Raw genomic sequence first — 16,628 nt, 5'->3', positions numbered from 1 at the left:
TACTACTATATATATATATATATATATATATATATATATATATATATATATATCATGCTTTTATTTTTTTTTCTTTTATGCAGAATGTGTTTACTACTGGAACGGATATTAGCACTGCCGCTGTGATATGGGTCATGACCTTCCTAATGAAAAATCCTAGGTGTTTGAAGAAAGTTCAAGAGGAAATCAGAAGTTTGATAGGAAAAAAAAGTTTTGTAAATGAAGATGACGTTCAAGGCTTAATTCATCTTAAAGCTGTGATAAAAGAAACATTTAGATTGCAACCAATAGTTCCCTTATTAGTGCCACGAGAAACAATGCGAAAGTGCAACATAAGCGGGTACGAAATACCTGCAAAAACCTTAGTTTATGTGAATGCGTGGGCAGTCGGAAGAGACTCCGAAGTTTGGGAAAATCCAAAAGAGTTTTATCCGGAGAGATTCATTGGCAGCTCTGTTGACTACAAAGGACTAAATTTTGAGCTCATACCATTTGGTGCCGGTAGAAGGATTTGTCCTGGAATACATATGGGAGCTGCAAGTGTGGAGCTTGCCCTTGCTAATCTTCTTTACAAATTTGATTGGGAAATGCCGACTGGTATGAACAAGGAAGACTTAGACTTTGAGGTAGTACCTGGTATTACTGTCCACAAAAAAAAATGCTCTTTGCCTTGTGGCCAGCAAGATTAATGTTTAACGCATGAAATGTTATACTGGTAGCTTAATTTCCAGCTAGCATGCCTTAGTTTTGGGTGTGAACTACATTTAATATTATGTATTTTGTATTGTAAATTCGTGTACGTTAATGTATCTTTTAAGTTCTTTTTTGCTTCGAGAAATAGAATCTAATCATCCTTAATTAAGTTAACCTTAGTCTAATTTGACTTTCTTTTAAGTAATTCATGATGCTCTAATTGAGTGATCAAGTAAATTTTTCCATAATTCTTTGAATCTTTCAATCAATAAATAGACACATCACTTATTGGCTTGAAGCTCCATTCAAGCTTTGAGAAAAAGGGATATAACAATCGACTAAATTTATCTCTATATATCTTTTGCTGGAATTTTATTTGTCTAAGAAAACAGAAAATACCTCATACATGAAGTTGCCTTCAAAATGAAAGCAACGTATTAGAAGAAACCATGAAACCCAAAACATAGATTGCATCTAGCAAGGAAACTAAAAAAAAAAAAAACCTGTTATCCTTATTCATCATAGACAAACCTCATTTTCAATTTTGACTTTTTTATTATTATATAATACCATTAACTTAATCAAATTAAATTGTCTGCAATTAATTACTCTTTAACCAACTCTCATATCACTAACTAGGACACCAAAGAAAATATTAATTATAATACTACATGCGACGTCTTACTTGTACTTCTGTAATTAGGAATGTGTTGGTCAAGAAAAAGAAAGGGCAATAAATATAAGTAAAATCACGTTAGTTCAATGGTTTGGGCCATGATGGTCCAGGGTCGAGACCCATAGTATTAGATCGTGGGCTAGCTTTTTTTCTCCATTGGTTGGTTATATCTCATCCTAAAATTGGGACATGAATCACGTGAGCTACTGGACCCAAACTGAACCCTTTGTTCGATCGTTGATGGTTCGTGGCCGTATGCCCTATCGCTTGGCCCATGCATGGGGCGAGTCCTGATCTGTGGTGTCAACATTCTACGGTCTACGAAGAATAAAGAGGGTCCATGGGTAGAGTGAATGCTTCTCTTCTATATTTAGTAGTAATATCATTTTTTTTCCTACTCCATCGATCAAAGAGAAGGATAGCCAAATTAGTCATGATGAGTAGGTAATTTTCTATAGCCCGACTATAGGACAAAGGCATGCAAGTAACAAGATAAAAGATAAAATCAATAAAAAGAGTTCATTTTGACTGTATAATAATCACATTGTCTTTATGTTTTTTTTATTATTTTTTGTTTACGTTAATAACTATTTGATTCATACAACAAAATCAATGTCAATTAGCTTCGGTTTTCTTTCTTAACTATTTGTCGTCGACATGTTGGTCTGATTAGAGTTAAAAGATGTGCCACTTTTCTTTCTTGATTTTTCCTTGTTTGGGACTAATACCTTGATTGAAACTGTTGCATATGAAGAACTTTATCCCAATCTACTAGAACTGCTCCTCTATGTAAGAGTAGCAATGTTCATTGTTTGAATTCCCTCGTGCAACTGCAGGGTTCAATCATGGTGTTGTATTTCCTTCTAGCCCTCCCTCTCTTCCTCTTCTTTCTTATCCGAAAACACAAAAAGTACTATGAAAATACTCCTCTGCCACCAGGTCTACGAGGCCTTCCCTTGATCGGTAACTTACACCAAATTGAAAGCTCAGCCCCTCATGTCCACTATTGGGAGCTTTCCAAGAAATATGGTCCTCTCATGATGTTGCGACTTGGTTTTAGGCCAACCTTAGTAGTTTCTTCAGCAAATATGGCTGAAGAGGTCATGAAGATTCATGACCTTGATTTCTGGAGTAGGCCTCCATTGCGTGGCCTGCAGAAGTTCTCCTACATTGGTTCAGATGTGGCCCTTTCACCATATAATGCTTATTGGAGGGAAACCAAGAAAGTATTCATGGTTCATCTCCTAAACTCTAATAGAGTTCAACTTTATCGTCCTATTCGAGAAGAGGAGGTTTCCAAAACGATCGAAAAAATATCCAATGCATCTGTTGATTCTAAACCAATCAACTTGAGCGAGGCAATGATTCGTCTGACAAGCACCATAATTTGCAGAGTCGGGTTTGGCAAGGGGTATGAAAATGAAGGAAGTGAAAGTAGATTTCATAGATTAATTTATGATACTCATGCAATGTTTACGAGCTTCTTTTTCTCTGATTACTTTCCCTTCATGGCTTGGGTTGATAAACTCGCTGGCTTACTCGACCGCCTGGAAAGGAATTTCAAAGAGTTTGATGCATTTTACTAAGAACTGGTCAAAGAACATATGGACCCAAAGAGGCCAAGACCCGAGCATGAAGATGGAGTTGATGTCTTCTTACAAATCTAGAAGGATCGTGAAACTACGGTTGATCTCACTCTTGATCACGTCAAAGCCATACTCATGGTCAACTTCTATAACAAAAGTTTGCTTTGATTATTAAATCTTTTCTAGATTATTCTCGGAAGAATATCAATCCTCGTGTTCGCTAGTCTGTTACTTTTTCTGTGCAGAATGTTTTTCTCGCCGGAAGGGATAAAAGCTCTGTTGCAATAGTTAGGGTCATGACCTTTTTAATGAAGAACCCCAGATCAATGAAGAGAGCTCAAGAAGAAGTCAGAAATTTGATTGGAAAGAAAGGTTTTGCAGATGAAAATGATATCCAAAGTCTTTTTTATCTGAAAGCGGTGGTGAAAGAAACGTTTAGATTACAACCCGTAGTTCCATTGCTAATCCCACAAGAAACAATTCGAAAGAGCAACATTGGGAACTACGAGATTCCAGCTAAAACTCTAGTTTACGTGAGTGCATGGGCAATCGGAAGAGACCCCGAAGTTTGGGAAAATCCGGAAAGCTTCTGTCCGGAGAGATTTCTTGGTAGTTCCATTGACTATAGAGGACTGGACTTTGAATTAATCCCATTTGGTGCTGGTCGATGACGTTGCCCTGGAATTACCATGGGCACTGTAGTGGTGGAGCTCGGGCTTGCAAATCTTCTTCACAAATTTGATTGGGATATGCCTGATGGGATCATTAAGGAGGACTGGGACCTCGATGTGAATTCAGGTCTTACCATGTTCCAGAAAAATGATCTTTGCTGAGGTTAATTGATCAGAAATTCTTAAGGTAGTTTACTCCTAGATTTCATTTGCTGTTTTGTTCTTAGCTCGGAGCATTTTATCAACAGTTTGTTCATGTACTTTACATTAAGGCAAATGCCGGAGCAAATTATAATTCTTCAGTTCTCTTGGCACGAAAAATTAAATGTTCTTAATTTCAATATGATTTTTGCGGTTTAGGGCTGAGGGTGTAATATATCAAATAATAAACAAGAAAACAAGTAAGAACTTCACTTCAACAAAAGGGTGCAAGCTGCCATTCAAGGAACAAAAGTATATTCTCACTGCTCTTCACCAATCATCGGAAAGAAAAGAAAACAATTTAACTGTTACTTCAGGAGTATTCGTTTCATCAGGTAATCACGAGTTGAGGACTTGAGGGCCTCAACAGCAATAATATTAAAACAATTCTTGTTGGAAAAATGCAAATAAAGTGGCCAATGTATAAAGAAGCACACTTCTCTACAGTGAGAGAACAAAATTTCCCATCGGACTGGGAATGTGTAACACTTATGACTTCCGGGGCCGTCCTCTCTTACCTGTTTTCACTTGAGAGGACTGCGAACTTTTGTTTGCAGGAGGGCGACCTCGTCCACGACCAGTGCCTTTTCCCCCTGAAGTGGACTTCTTAGCACCCTTACCTCGACCTCTGCCAGAAACCTTACCATTGACCTGTTCTCCACTGCTATCACTCTCAACATCGCTATTCTCTTCTTCTCCTTCTTCTTCTTCCTCTGAGTCAGATGAATCTTTTGACTTCTTCCTCTTCTTTGAGTCATTGGGAGTTTTACTGGCAGCTTTTTTATTGTTTGGCTTAGAAACTGGAGTTTTGGCATCTGGTACCTCAGTCCCTGCCGGAAGAGTAATTTATACATCAGTGTCCATGTCCAAGTCCCATTACTTCAAATTCAGTAATTGTCAACTGGACGACAGCAATGTTAGTGGTCACTGACTATAACCCCAATTAGTTGAAAATTGTGAAGAGACAAAGACGGAGACACAATAAACCTCAACACATACCTTCACCAGAAGTTTTACCGTCATATACATCCAGCTGTGAAAAAACATAAATAATTTAGACATGAGCCTTTACATTTTCAATATCTCAAAATCAGAAAAAAAGCAGCAGCAAGTGCCAGACATCAAACTACATCAATGCTGTCAGTAGCGAGCAACAAAAACATCTCCCTGGTTCAAACTTGAAATTAAAGGTTCAGCAAGATAAGATTGTAGTCATGATCAAAAAGTGGGAAAGATGACTCGAGACTGATACCACTAATAGCTTGCAGCAATATTCATGTCCATAAAATTAAAAACTAAGCCCTTCAAAACTTTTAGAAGTATTAATAAAGTCACCAAAAGCAAGGGTTTTATCACAAATATATTGCTCAATTCCTGGGGGGGTTGGCATAAAAACCATACATTTCGGAACGTACACCATCAAGTGTAAAAAAGACACTTGATCTCTAATATAAAGAAAAGTGAAAAATATTTAGTAACTTTACCATTTTTTTTTTTTAAAAGCAAGCATTTCTATTCCTGAAATGGTCTCTTCTATGAGATGAACAACATATCATAGCCCAGAGGGCTTACAAAGAAGAAACTAGGATTGTAATTATTATCAAGAATTAAGAACAGGGAACAGAATAGCTATGCTTGGCCTTCTCTGTTGTGGTTTTCAAAATAAACCCTGTAGTTGGAAATTTACCTCATCAAGTCTGTCACCAACATTTGTTCTATCAACAATGACCATTGAATGGCCCATACCACATGCAACACTACAAAGAGATACAAAAAAACACTCGTCAGTTCCTTCCCTTCCACAGAAAATTCACAGCACATAGTATTATAGGTGCACGACTATACTGTTAATTTATATCCACCTGATAACATGCACGCCCTCCAAAATGTCTACCTTTTTGGGAACTGCTGAAGACCTAAAAAGAAGACACAAGGTTAAGTATATACAATAGAAAAGACAGACTCAGAAAAACAAAAAAACACAAAGCTGTTATGATAAATAAGAACACATACTTTTGTCCATTCGGACCATATCCCAGCTCTCCATACTGAGCATGGCCCCAACTTATGCAGGAGGAATCTGCACCAACAAAATGGTGCATATTGCCAGAATCCATGCAACGTAAATTCCAACCACTAGAAAGAAAAGGGACAAACAAATGTGTCTTAGACAATATGTGTCCCTGACTAAAACCAGTAGCGTGAAGTTTAATAGACTTAAACTCAAGATACCATAAAACTTCAAGCAAAGCACAAAATCAAAATAAACAGCATAAAATAACAGAACAACTAAGGCAATCTAATATGCTTAAAAAGCATAGAATATAATGCAACCAAAGAACACAAGCTTCTACACTAAGCTACCCTAACAGTAGATTATAAGAAAACTAATACCAGTGGCGTGAAGTTTACTTGACTTTAAATTGAGATACCATAAAACTTCAAATAAAGCACAAAATAAAAAATAACAGCATAAAATAACAGGACAACTAAGGCAATCTAATACACCATTCAAGATAATGCAACCAAATAACAGAAGCTTCTCAGCTAAGCCACCCTAACACTAGATTATCAGAAAACTTCATGCAAAGCTTGATGATTATGACTACACAAAACAAGGTGGAATGCTTCACTGAAAGGGAGGATAAAAACAGCAACCAAAATCTGAAAATAAAATAATCCTGAGACATCAAAACCAAAAGCAAAATCAGCCACTCATCATGATGTCAGTAGAAACAATTATCATTAGAACAAAAGTATGATATAACCGTGGCATAGAGCCAAACCTTAAATCCATGAGAGGTTTAGGATACATCCAGTCATCACCGGTAGTCTTTATTTTGCCCCACATATATAACTGGCCACCACCTGGAAAACAAACAAAACACAATAATAAAACTGAACGTTGATTTCAACAAAAAATTAAGCCAAGAAAAAGTACAGACAGCAGATATTAAACTTAGAGGGCTGCAACGTTAGAGGTTGAATTGCAATTTTCTGCAATTAAGCACCCTAAGGTTATTTCAATCTGATCAATTTTATATTGATCTAAGAGTTTTCAGGAGCCTAGCCTCATTTCTTGAAATACAAGGTGGGCTACCTATGTATTCATACTTCTGTAGGCTTTAACTTAGGAGTTAAACAATGCTTATTGAAGGAATGATTACCTAGAGTGTCCTTGTGATCCCCCTAATTCTACCAAACTTCATTCCCCTTGAAATTTATAAAAGAGCAGCCACCTCACCTTTCCCCTTAACCCCCACCTCACCCTTCATAACAAATGAAAAAACTTTAACCTTTCCTATTACCAGAGAGATTTTCAACCAGACTATTAGCTTCCAGACACAAATTACAGGACAAACAATACCTGCAGTACATGCTGAATTTACAGAACCAGCAGAAACAATTGCATCAGGAGGTAGAACATTATGCTTCTGGAATATTTCAACACGACGAGGAACCCACTCATCCTTCTGCTCTCTATGCCCAAGCCTGTATATCAGTAATAAAGGAATCACATACATGATTTAGAAAAGGAAAAAGAAAATAAGTAGGCATAAAGGATTTAAGCCTTCTAAAAACGCATCAAACGCTGAACGATGCAGCAGTCAACAGTGATGTAGATATTTTCACAAACCTTCCATAACCACCAAAGCCCCACCTAGACATTCACACAACATATTGTCAATTATTTATGAACAAGGATAATAAAAGGGAAGTCTAACAGCTTTCCAGATTTAATCAACAGTTAACTTACGTGTAAACATAGCCATTCTTATCCACAGCAACTGGATGCACAAGTTAGAAACATAAACTATGAGAAGAATGTTTAAGTAAAAGAAGAAGAAGGGAGGGAGAGGCAAAATAACACTAGATGATAACAGGTGAACATAAAAGACAACAGGCATATCGTGAACCTGTATGGTTTGTCCCACATGCAACTTTGACAATAGTTTCCCCAGCAAGAGTAGCAATAGCTCTAGGTCGTGGTTGAGCTTCATAAGCAAGCCGCACTGAGCTATCCTTTGTATTGTACTGCAAGCATATAAGTGTCATGTAAACATTCGTTAGAAAAGCAAATCAACAAATGCTACATTTACTTAGGCTAGCAACTAGGTTAGTCAAAGTCTCGAAGACTGTTTTTATTGGTTAGATAAAACAGAGGAAAACAATACTTAAACATAATGTTAGTCACAATGCACAGAGTACAACAGGCAGTAGATAACACAAAAAGCATTTTGGCCAAAGAAAAGATAGCATCATGAAATTAGAGAGCAAGGAAACCAACTAAAAAAAGTCTCCTGATGGTAATATATGCATGCAGTTCTTATTAAAAAGAACTATGCACAAATGCAGCAAACACTAATTACATTAGCAGTAAAGAATCAAGATATTTCAGTTATAAAAGGCCATCCAGAGATTTAGAACAACATATAACATTAAAGATATGATCTGAAAACATTATTGGATGGGGCCATACTACTATGCACCCTTGACTACAATTACTCAAACAATTTTCATCCAAAATATAAATTCAACACGGACACAAACAAACTCAAGAGCCTGTGTTACCATGCCTGAAATTTTTGGTAATGATATCAGGTTCAGCCAGCATAACTCTGTGAGTGATGCTCTAACAACATAAATATCAACAAGACTCATCAAAGATAAATCACCTTCCCCACATACCTCATTGTCTGTTCCATGGCCAAGCTGACCAAACTGTGGAAGCCCTGCAGTGCTACAAACCAAGAAACAAGTGTGACAATCAGTGAAAAAGTATGAAAATAGGGAGTACAAACCATGAAAGTAAACCAAGAAACAGAACTACACAGAACCACAAACCATACAGTATCGAAGCTCCTTCAACAGATGATATCCACACAGTGAAGTCTGCTCCACAGGCAGTATTTGTAACTTGGGACACGAGACAGCGGACAGGAGATAACTCGAGTTCTACAAAAAGAAGAAATTGGTAAATACATGATGCGAAATGTCATTATCTATGGAAGAATGCATTCATGGCGATCTACAAGTACCAATAAGAACCACCAAATAGAATTTACCAAACAACTTCAATAATATAGTACTCATCAAAATCTACTGCACCTACCATTTCTTGTGGAACCTGAACCAAGCTGTCCATGTTTATTCCAACCAAAGGCCAGGGAATTACCCTCTTCAGTAACTACAACTGTATGACTCCTCCCCCCTCCCGCTTTAATTATTTTATACCTTCAACACAGATACAACAGAGTACATTTAAACAAATTTCAGATGATTAAATATATACAGACAGGATTAATTTTAAAAAACGATAGCAAAAAAGAGATATACTTTGAGAGTTCTGAAACAACAGTTGGCCTATCACGCTGGATCGTATCACCATGACCAAGTTGCCCTTTCTATACATAAAAGCTAAATCTCTATCAACTAATAATAACCAAATTAGAATAAAATTAACTGCACGCATTTAAAAAAAAAAAACAACATTAAAAAGCTGAGCTCTTTCATGCCTCATTGCGACCCCACGTGTAGCATCGCCCTTCAACATCCAATGCAACGCAATGACACGACGCTGCGATAAAAAGAAATATTAGTGTATAAAAAAAAAAGAAAAAGCTTTTGAATGTGTATGAGTAGGTGCATAAAAAAAAGCTATAAACTCACCACAACCGGAGGCAACGAACCGGATGTCAATGCCGACGAGGGGGCGGAGGCGAGTGGGAGAGATCAAGTTCCCTTCAACTGCACCTTTGCGGCGACCAACGATGTCCCAACACGTGGAGCCACAGAACAAGAGCTCTCCTCCTTTCTTCTTCTCTTCCCCCTCCTCCTCCACCTTCTTCTCCGGTTCCTTCGTCGACATTTCGGTCAACCACGGGGGACACAACGGTCAAATCTTTTGACCAAAAAAAAAAAGGTTAAGCCGAATGAGGACCGATCTAACGGCTCGTATTTGAAACGAGGCAATCAACGGCCCCAGATGAAGGTCAAAATTGGCGGGAAAGAGGGAATAACGGCTAGTAAGAGGGGGATCGGGCCGATTAGGGTTTGAACCTGCAAGGCGAAAGAAGGGAAGAACCGAAAACCCTAACTCAAGAATGGGGGAAGTGGAAACCGAAATGTTTTCAAAGCGAAGAAAAGAGGATAAAAAGGGATTGTTTGGGGTTTCCAAGAATAGGGACTTTTTATTAATAAAGGGGAAATAAATTGTGGAGAGAGACTTGTTGATAGATTTCGTTGCTCTTTCACTTTTTCTCTTTCTTCTTTTTATTTAAAAAAAAAAAACTTTTTCTTTAATTTAAAAATCATGAATTTATTTTTTTTTCCATTTCATTTTAATTTAGTTTGAAGTCGTTGTCTTTAGATTTTCCCTTCTTTCGCTTTTCGAGGAATCAGGGTGGTTTCCTCCCTCCGCCAGTACAAATCCAATGCGCCTCGCTTTTCCATTATCCTCTTTAACAAATAAATAAATATATTACCAACGAGCGCGGCTGCAGATGACATTGGGCTGAAAGCCCAAAACCTGGAGATGGTAAGGATGTAATTATGTACAACAGAGGATGCCATGAGAGGCTAGGCAGCAATGGCAAGGAGGTGTTTGACTGACCACTAGGAACGTGGGAGATTGGGTTCATTTCTCAATCACCCATCATTGTCGCAAGAAAGGGGAGGGGGGAAGAAGAATCAAATTCAAGTAATTAATAACGTCTCTGAAATTATTATAATATTCCAAGGTTTGTAGCCATATGCAGTCATTACATGCAGAGAAAAAACAAAATATAACTATCATATATAGACAATGCTTTGAGGTTGTCTCTGTCTCTACGATAAATGAATCGACAGGGGACGAGTTTCAGCTTCAACTCTCCACTGCCTTGGCATGACAACACACCCAACGAACGAAATAATGGTCAAAGTTTACTAGAAGAAATATATCTAATAGATGTAGAAACCTCTTAAATATATCTGATAGGTGTAGAAACGTCTTAAATATATCTTATAGGTATAGAAACCTCTATTTGATCACTGATATTTCAAATCCAGTTCTTGTTGCGAAAATCTAGCTGCATGGAAGCTGATGCTTGACTCAGCCAGTCATCACTTAGATTCATTTGCAGTAGGGTCATCATTCTGTTGCTGCTGGGTCTGCAACTGGTTGTGCTGACTGTGCTGTGGCTGTTGGTGTTGCTGCTGTTGCTGCATCTGATAAACATTCACCTGCTGAGGTTGCTGAGGCTGTAATTGGAACATCGGATGATTCAGCGAAAGCTGCTGAGCCATGCAGCTTGAAAGATGAGCCTCCCCACTGAGCTCTGCTGCAGTAACCTTCAGTCGCTGGACTTCGGCAGCTAATGCTTCGTTTAGTGCTGCCACATTAAACCCAGAAAGGAGACCAACGTTTAAGCTCAAATACAACTGTATCATTAGCATAATTCTATACAACACCAAAAATCATGATATTTAAAAAGTTAATTTTAGATCAACTGTTAAGTTGCATTAGCAAAATGAAAAGGAACATCAAAAGCAACCCAATTAACCAGTGCAATCATACTTGAATATATAGTTCCCTAATAATCAAAATGAAGAAAAGAGATCACTACCTAGCCGCACATCAAAAGAAGAAATCAAAACAATTTGATTGTCTTCAAACATCTTTCTTTAGGCTTTCTTATGATACTATCATCATCATTAAAACAATGGTAGCCAGTCTTTAAAATCTACGCAACTCCTATAATCATGGCTTGCCTAGCATAGTCACATTTTGTTCTTTTAATCTCATTGTCACACCAAAAAATTCATCACACTATAGATAGGACATCTTGGGATTCAACATTTTCAAACAATATTGAGTTATCAAATGTATGTGTTGTTGATGGTTAAAAAGTGTGACGCCCGTTTTAATCACTCTTGCACATTGTCCAATCCATATCTATACCATATGAAAAACCTGTGTACTTTGCCCATTAGTAATGGGCCATTATGTGTCCTATGTTTGATAAACCTCCACCTCCTTCCTCTCCAATTAGTTCTGGATATCTGTTGGTCTTAAATAACCCTATATGCATCTATACAGCTCAACTTATTGTGAGAGTCAAGACATTCAGTAACCAATAGATGATAGCAAAGATTTAAACAAACAATGCCATACCAACCAGGTATTCAGATCAAGCAACCTGTATTGCAGATGCAAGCACATTCTCAATAAATAGACTGGAAATGTAAATATTAAAAACAGTCATGTTACCGTCTTTCAGTTGGGCCTGTTGCTCCATGGCCTGAAGACGAAATTTCAACTCATTGTTCTGACTAGTAAGCCCAGCAGAGTCTCTCTAAACAAGGAAGACCAAACAAAGAAGAGATTGTGAGGAGCAACTAAGTATCTAATCAGGCTAATTAAAGAGAAAAAAGTCTAATAATTGGGTACAAATATAAGAAATTTATACCCACCTGTAACATTGTTAGCTGTGCAGATAATGTGGTTGCCTCTGTTTGCAGAGTTTGCACCTTGTGTTCTAATTCTGCAATGTACCGCATCTTCCGCTCCTTTGAACGAGCAGCTGATTGACGATTAGCCAAAATCCTATCATGAATAGATGAGAATGATTACATAGATAAATAAGGGTATATACAGAAGCTAATCCTCATTGTCTAACTCTAAGTAATAGGATTATATTATAACACTAATAAGGTAGATGGTATTGTATAATAATTCTAACTAAATAATTTGTACAATTATCTTAACAGATATGCAACAGCAAAAGCAATAAAAAAAAAAAAGAGAAAGGAAAAGCAAGAAGAAGAAGCAATGTGCAACACCTTTTGGCGCGTTTTGGGTCTACAGAAGCAATCTCAGCAAGCTTCTCATTTTCCATGATCTTTTTCATCTCAGCTTCACTGAACTCACTACTCCCAAGCTCAAGGTTGAACTTGCCCGAATTTGCATCCACTGAGCTACCAGGAGGAATCTTTGATGATTCGTCATCAAATTGCAGACTTCCCATGTAACTATCCATTGAAACACTTCTATGATGCCGAGCAGTGGGAGCAATATCTCCACCAGCACTCCTCTTGACCCCCTTCTCATTTGAAGCACCAGCACTCATTCCCTGCATACTAATTGGATGTCCATTTACTCTACTCTCCACTTCATTGTCACTACTTTCACCTCCATATGTCTTTGTGCCACTTGCTCTGCTATCCAAATCCTTATCCTCAGTTCCAGAAGAGTTCAATGTCTCAAGACTGTCCAAATTCATGTACGCATTGAACAAGTCATCAGCAACATCCCCCTCGGATTTCCTTTCACTCATCCCTTCTACATTACTACTCCCATCCTTGCTCCATTCTGATTCTCGTTTCACCAGCTGAATCGGTTTCTCCACACCAGAAGAACTCTCCCTACCCGAAACTGACCTATCCAACACGCCACGACTCCCTATGGGAAGCAATTGAGGCGAAGACTGAATCATAGCAGAAAATCCTAGTGGAACATCACTGCTAGACCGCCTATGTCCTTTACGCGGAGGCAAACTCGAACTCTCGCCGACACGAAACTCGTTAACTCCTCTAGCAACAGGTGAAGGAAGTGAGGACCTAACATTAGAATTGACTACCCTTTCTTCCATAGAAACATCATTAGAAGCAGGATCAGACAGAGACGCGACAGACGGCTCTCGATAAGGGGGAGGACTCCATGGGGGCAAGCTATCAAGGGAAAAGAATGTGGGTTGAGATAGAGACCTGGAATGAGACGGTGCCCCTTGTTGAGAATTGGAACGAGAACCAATGATCTGTGAGTAAGGCGATGTAGCAGCGGGGTAATTGGGGTGTGAAGGAGGTATCCCGGGTCTTTTGTTGTTATTGTTCTCAGGACTTAAACGCGTATGAGGAGAAGGAGCCATTTGAGAGGCATTGAAAATGGGTATATCTAAGTTGCTTTGTGGCTTAGGGATGGAATTCGACGGTGGTGATTGAAGCTTCTGCATATTACTTCTACTCTCACTAATACCCTCCATTTCGTTTCATAGCTTTCTCCAGCTGCTCCACACACACACAAACTAAACAAAAAAAAAAAAAAACAGAGTTTAAATCAAAATCCAAAACCCCAAAATCTAACAATGAAACAAAAAAGGAAAAGAACATGTATTTCCATATATGTATACCTGGTTCAAGAACCCTAGCTTGGTCCAGTACAATGAATCAGAGAAACAAGAGGTTGTTTTTGTGGGGGAAATGCGAGGCCAAATATGCAAAGTGAACCAAAATGATTGACCAATGTTTCAGCCAAATGTGGCGGTGATTACACTGTCCAAAAAGTCTGAACCAAAGACTTGAGAAGGGAGGGGAATTGCCGGAAATTTAGTTCTTGTTAAGACAAAAGCTCCCCCTTTCACTACAGGACAAACCTGGATTTTCCTTGTCAGTGAGAAAATAACGCGTGAGGATAGAGAAGAAATTTATATTTTAGCTACGCGTTTTCCCGATTATTTCTCCTTTATCTCCGCCATTTTTCAAGTGAGTTGGATTATAATATTTCATTTTGTTTATATTTTTTTTTGTTATCTCTTAGATTTCGTGATTATGGAAAGGTAATTACAAAGGTTCCCCGTGGGCGTAGACCAATGCGTCGGCGCCACACGGAAGTTTCTTTTTCTGAGGTTTTTTATTTATTTGTTCAATCAAAATAATACCATAAAATCATAATTCTTATCTGTAAAAATATTTAATTTTTTTAGAAGAATAAATTGTAATCATGTAATTGGACAGAAGAAAATTACTCTTTTTGGAATTTCTTGCAAGTTGCAAATTTATATTCAATTATTTTTAAACTTTAGGATTTTGAATTCTAACCAAATGCTCTTTAAACTATTCTAACTTGTATTGGTAATTTTTTTTTAATAAATTTTACATGATTAAATGTACCTTCTTATCTGTTTTTTGGAAAAATAAGAAATTACCAAAAAAAAAAAACTTACATGAGTAGATAAGATGAAATGACATCATGCATTATGATAAATCAAAATAAATTAATACAAAGAGATTAATGTTAAATATTATAATTTTTAATAGATTAAAATTTATTTATTTATATACAAAGAAACTTAAATAATTTTCCTAAGAGCATTTTATTAATGCTTACTAAGAGTCTGTTTAGCATGACTTTTTAATAGGTTAAAAGCTATTATGAAGTTCTTATAAAAAATAATAGCTTTTAGAATTAAACTGAAATTGTTTGATAAAATTTTTTTTTATAAGTTCTCTTTTTATAAGTTATAATTTTAGTTAAAAAATGTTGTAAAAAGGTTGTTTTTTTTTGGAAAGGTAATATTATAATTATTTTTAATAGATGAAGATATTTTTGAAATAAAAAATAAAAATTCTCTTGTATTTAAAAAAAAAAGAAAAAGCTCTTCATAGGAACTTTTTTTGAAGTTTTTTTTTATTTTATTAAAAAAAAATTTACAGAGCTTTTCAAAATTTATATTTGACATGACTTTTACATTTAAGAGATTAATAAGTTGAAAAAAAAATCAAACCAAACAAGCACTAACAAGATCTACATTAACATGCTTTATTGATTAAAAATAATTAATATCACTCCTTAACCCTCTCAAAGTTAATTTTTGGTTGTTGATACCTTGTTTTTTTTTTTTTATGGTCCACATCTATTTATAGTTTTGATATACATTTATATTCTAATAAAAAGTCTTTTACCAAGCATTTAATTATGTATAAAAAATAATTTTATTAAACAATTTTTTTTTTCAATTGACTTGTGTTCATTAAATTATAGTCCAAACTTGCACTAATTAATAGAGTTAGTAAAGAGAAAAGCTCATTTTATTGTCAATCAAGATCAATCCTTGTAAAGAGTTTAATTAATCTAAAATAAAATCTTAAATGCACTAAATCTATACGAAACAAACAATGATTAAATCCGAGCAAAATTTAAATATGCATTGATCGCATTAAAAAAATAAAAATTTTGGACCTAAAGGGTTTGTTAGAGTAGCCTCCTACCAGTGTCTGGGCCCAGTTCGTTAGTCTCCAATTATTAGGCCCCGATAAAAGGTCCATGTTCTCTCCGCGACCTTCTCATTTGACCGTCGGGTAATTTTATCAAACTCTCATCCCCAAAACCCACCAAAAAATTGCATTATAAAAGGAGGTCGGGATTCGGGAGCATCATTGCCAAAACCCTAATCCACATTTGCAGCGTCGGCGTCTTCGTCCTTCATCATTCTGATTCATCTTTAGGGTTTTCTAATCAAGTAGCTTCCTTTTTTACTTCACCAATGTTATTTTTTCGAAGAAAATTCTGTTTCTTTTTCCTTTTCTGTTTTATTCATTACATTGGGCTTAGGTGAAAACGGAGGCCAAATGATGAAATATTCGAATTGGTGAATACTCGAATATTAAATCGAGTATCATGATTCGTATATTTGAATAGGAAGATCTGATGCCTCCTTTTTGTATTTTTTTTCCTTTTGTTTATGAATTTCCTTACTGTTTATTAGCTGCGGATGAAGAGATGTACGAAATATACAGTTATCCCTGGCTGATTTTTATCTTCAAGTGCTGATATTTCTTCGAAATCCGACGCAGAATTTATAAGTTTAATTCTTTGGTTTTAAATTGTTGTAGACTTGAAGCCAATGATGAAATCATGGAGACTTTCTGAAATGCAGTTCTTTTGGTTTCTGCATGAATATGTTGAAACTCATGAACTAGGACGGTCTGAGGCTGTTTCTCATTTTCTGTGTGTTTTTTTTTTTTTTCTGGTTTGAATCATCT

The 16,628-nt window shown here is 36.6% G+C and overlaps 3 protein-coding genes and 1 pseudogene across 3 annotated transcripts; 2 read left to right on the top strand and 2 right to left on the bottom strand.

Moving 5' to 3' along the window:
- On the top strand, positions 78 to 696 carry LOC18591505 (cytochrome P450 83B1). The gene is given in 2 exon segments (XM_018125461.1): positions 78 to 650; positions 652 to 696. Coding segments are annotated over 2 exon segments (618 nt in total).
- LOC18591504 lies at positions 2,137 to 3,788 on the top strand (annotated as a pseudogene).
- On the bottom strand, positions 4,041 to 10,018 carry LOC18591503 (protein RCC2 homolog). The gene is made up of 16 exons (XM_007017665.2): positions 9,498 to 10,018; positions 9,344 to 9,405; positions 9,165 to 9,232; positions 8,941 to 9,062; positions 8,678 to 8,783; positions 8,517 to 8,568; positions 7,745 to 7,862; positions 7,585 to 7,615; positions 7,465 to 7,488; positions 7,195 to 7,319; positions 6,614 to 6,695; positions 5,841 to 5,963; positions 5,690 to 5,743; positions 5,515 to 5,584; positions 4,827 to 4,860; positions 4,041 to 4,657 (listed from the first exon to the last, which is right to left on the bottom strand). The coding sequence occupies exons 1-16, from the start codon at positions 9,694 to 9,696 to the stop codon at positions 4,317 to 4,319; spliced, it is 1,611 nt and encodes a 536-aa protein (XP_007017727.2). The 5' UTR covers positions 9,697 to 10,018; the 3' UTR covers positions 4,041 to 4,316.
- LOC18591502 lies at positions 10,523 to 14,353 on the bottom strand. Its single transcript, XM_007017661.2, has 5 exons — positions 13,997 to 14,353; positions 12,651 to 13,891; positions 12,282 to 12,414; positions 12,079 to 12,163; positions 10,523 to 11,200 (listed from the first exon to the last, which is right to left on the bottom strand). The coding sequence occupies exons 2-5, from the start codon at positions 13,847 to 13,849 to the stop codon at positions 10,932 to 10,934; spliced, it is 1,686 nt and encodes a 561-aa protein (XP_007017723.1). The 5' UTR covers positions 13,850 to 13,891; positions 13,997 to 14,353; the 3' UTR covers positions 10,523 to 10,931.

This window comes from Theobroma cacao, chromosome 8 (genome assembly GCF_000208745.1).
Source record: "Theobroma cacao cultivar B97-61/B2 chromosome 8, Criollo_cocoa_genome_V2, whole genome shotgun sequence".
In the NCBI taxonomy this organism is placed as follows: Eukaryota; Viridiplantae; Streptophyta; class Magnoliopsida; order Malvales; family Malvaceae; genus Theobroma; species Theobroma cacao.
Note: the sequence above shows the minus strand (reverse complement) of the source record. Positions and strands in the feature narration are given on the sequence as shown.

Excerpts from the sequence above, each read along its gene's own strand:
- LOC18591502 (XM_007017661.2), bottom strand. The coding sequence starts at position 13,849 with ATGGAGGGTATTAGTGAGAGTAGAAGTAATATGCAGAAGCTTCAATCA. Across the intron at positions 12,415-12,650 it reads GACCCAAAACGCGCCAAAAG|GATTTTGGCTAATCGTCAAT; the intron begins GTGTTGCACATT and ends TATTCATGATAG. Across the intron at positions 12,164-12,281 it reads CACAGCTAACAATGTTACAG|AGAGACTCTGCTGGGCTTAC; the intron begins GTGGGTATAAAT and ends TTCCTTGTTTAG.
- LOC18591503 (XM_007017665.2), bottom strand. The coding sequence starts at position 9,696 with ATGTCGACGAAGGAACCGGAGAAGAAGGTGGAGGAGGAGGGGGAAGAG. Across the intron at positions 9,233-9,343 it reads ACACGTGGGGTCGCAATGAG|AAAGGGCAACTTGGTCATGG; the intron begins GCATGAAAGAGC and ends TTTTATGTATAG. Across the intron at positions 5,744-5,840 it reads TATGGTCCGAATGGACAAAA|GTCTTCAGCAGTTCCCAAAA; the intron begins GTATGTGTTCTT and ends TCTTCTTTTTAG.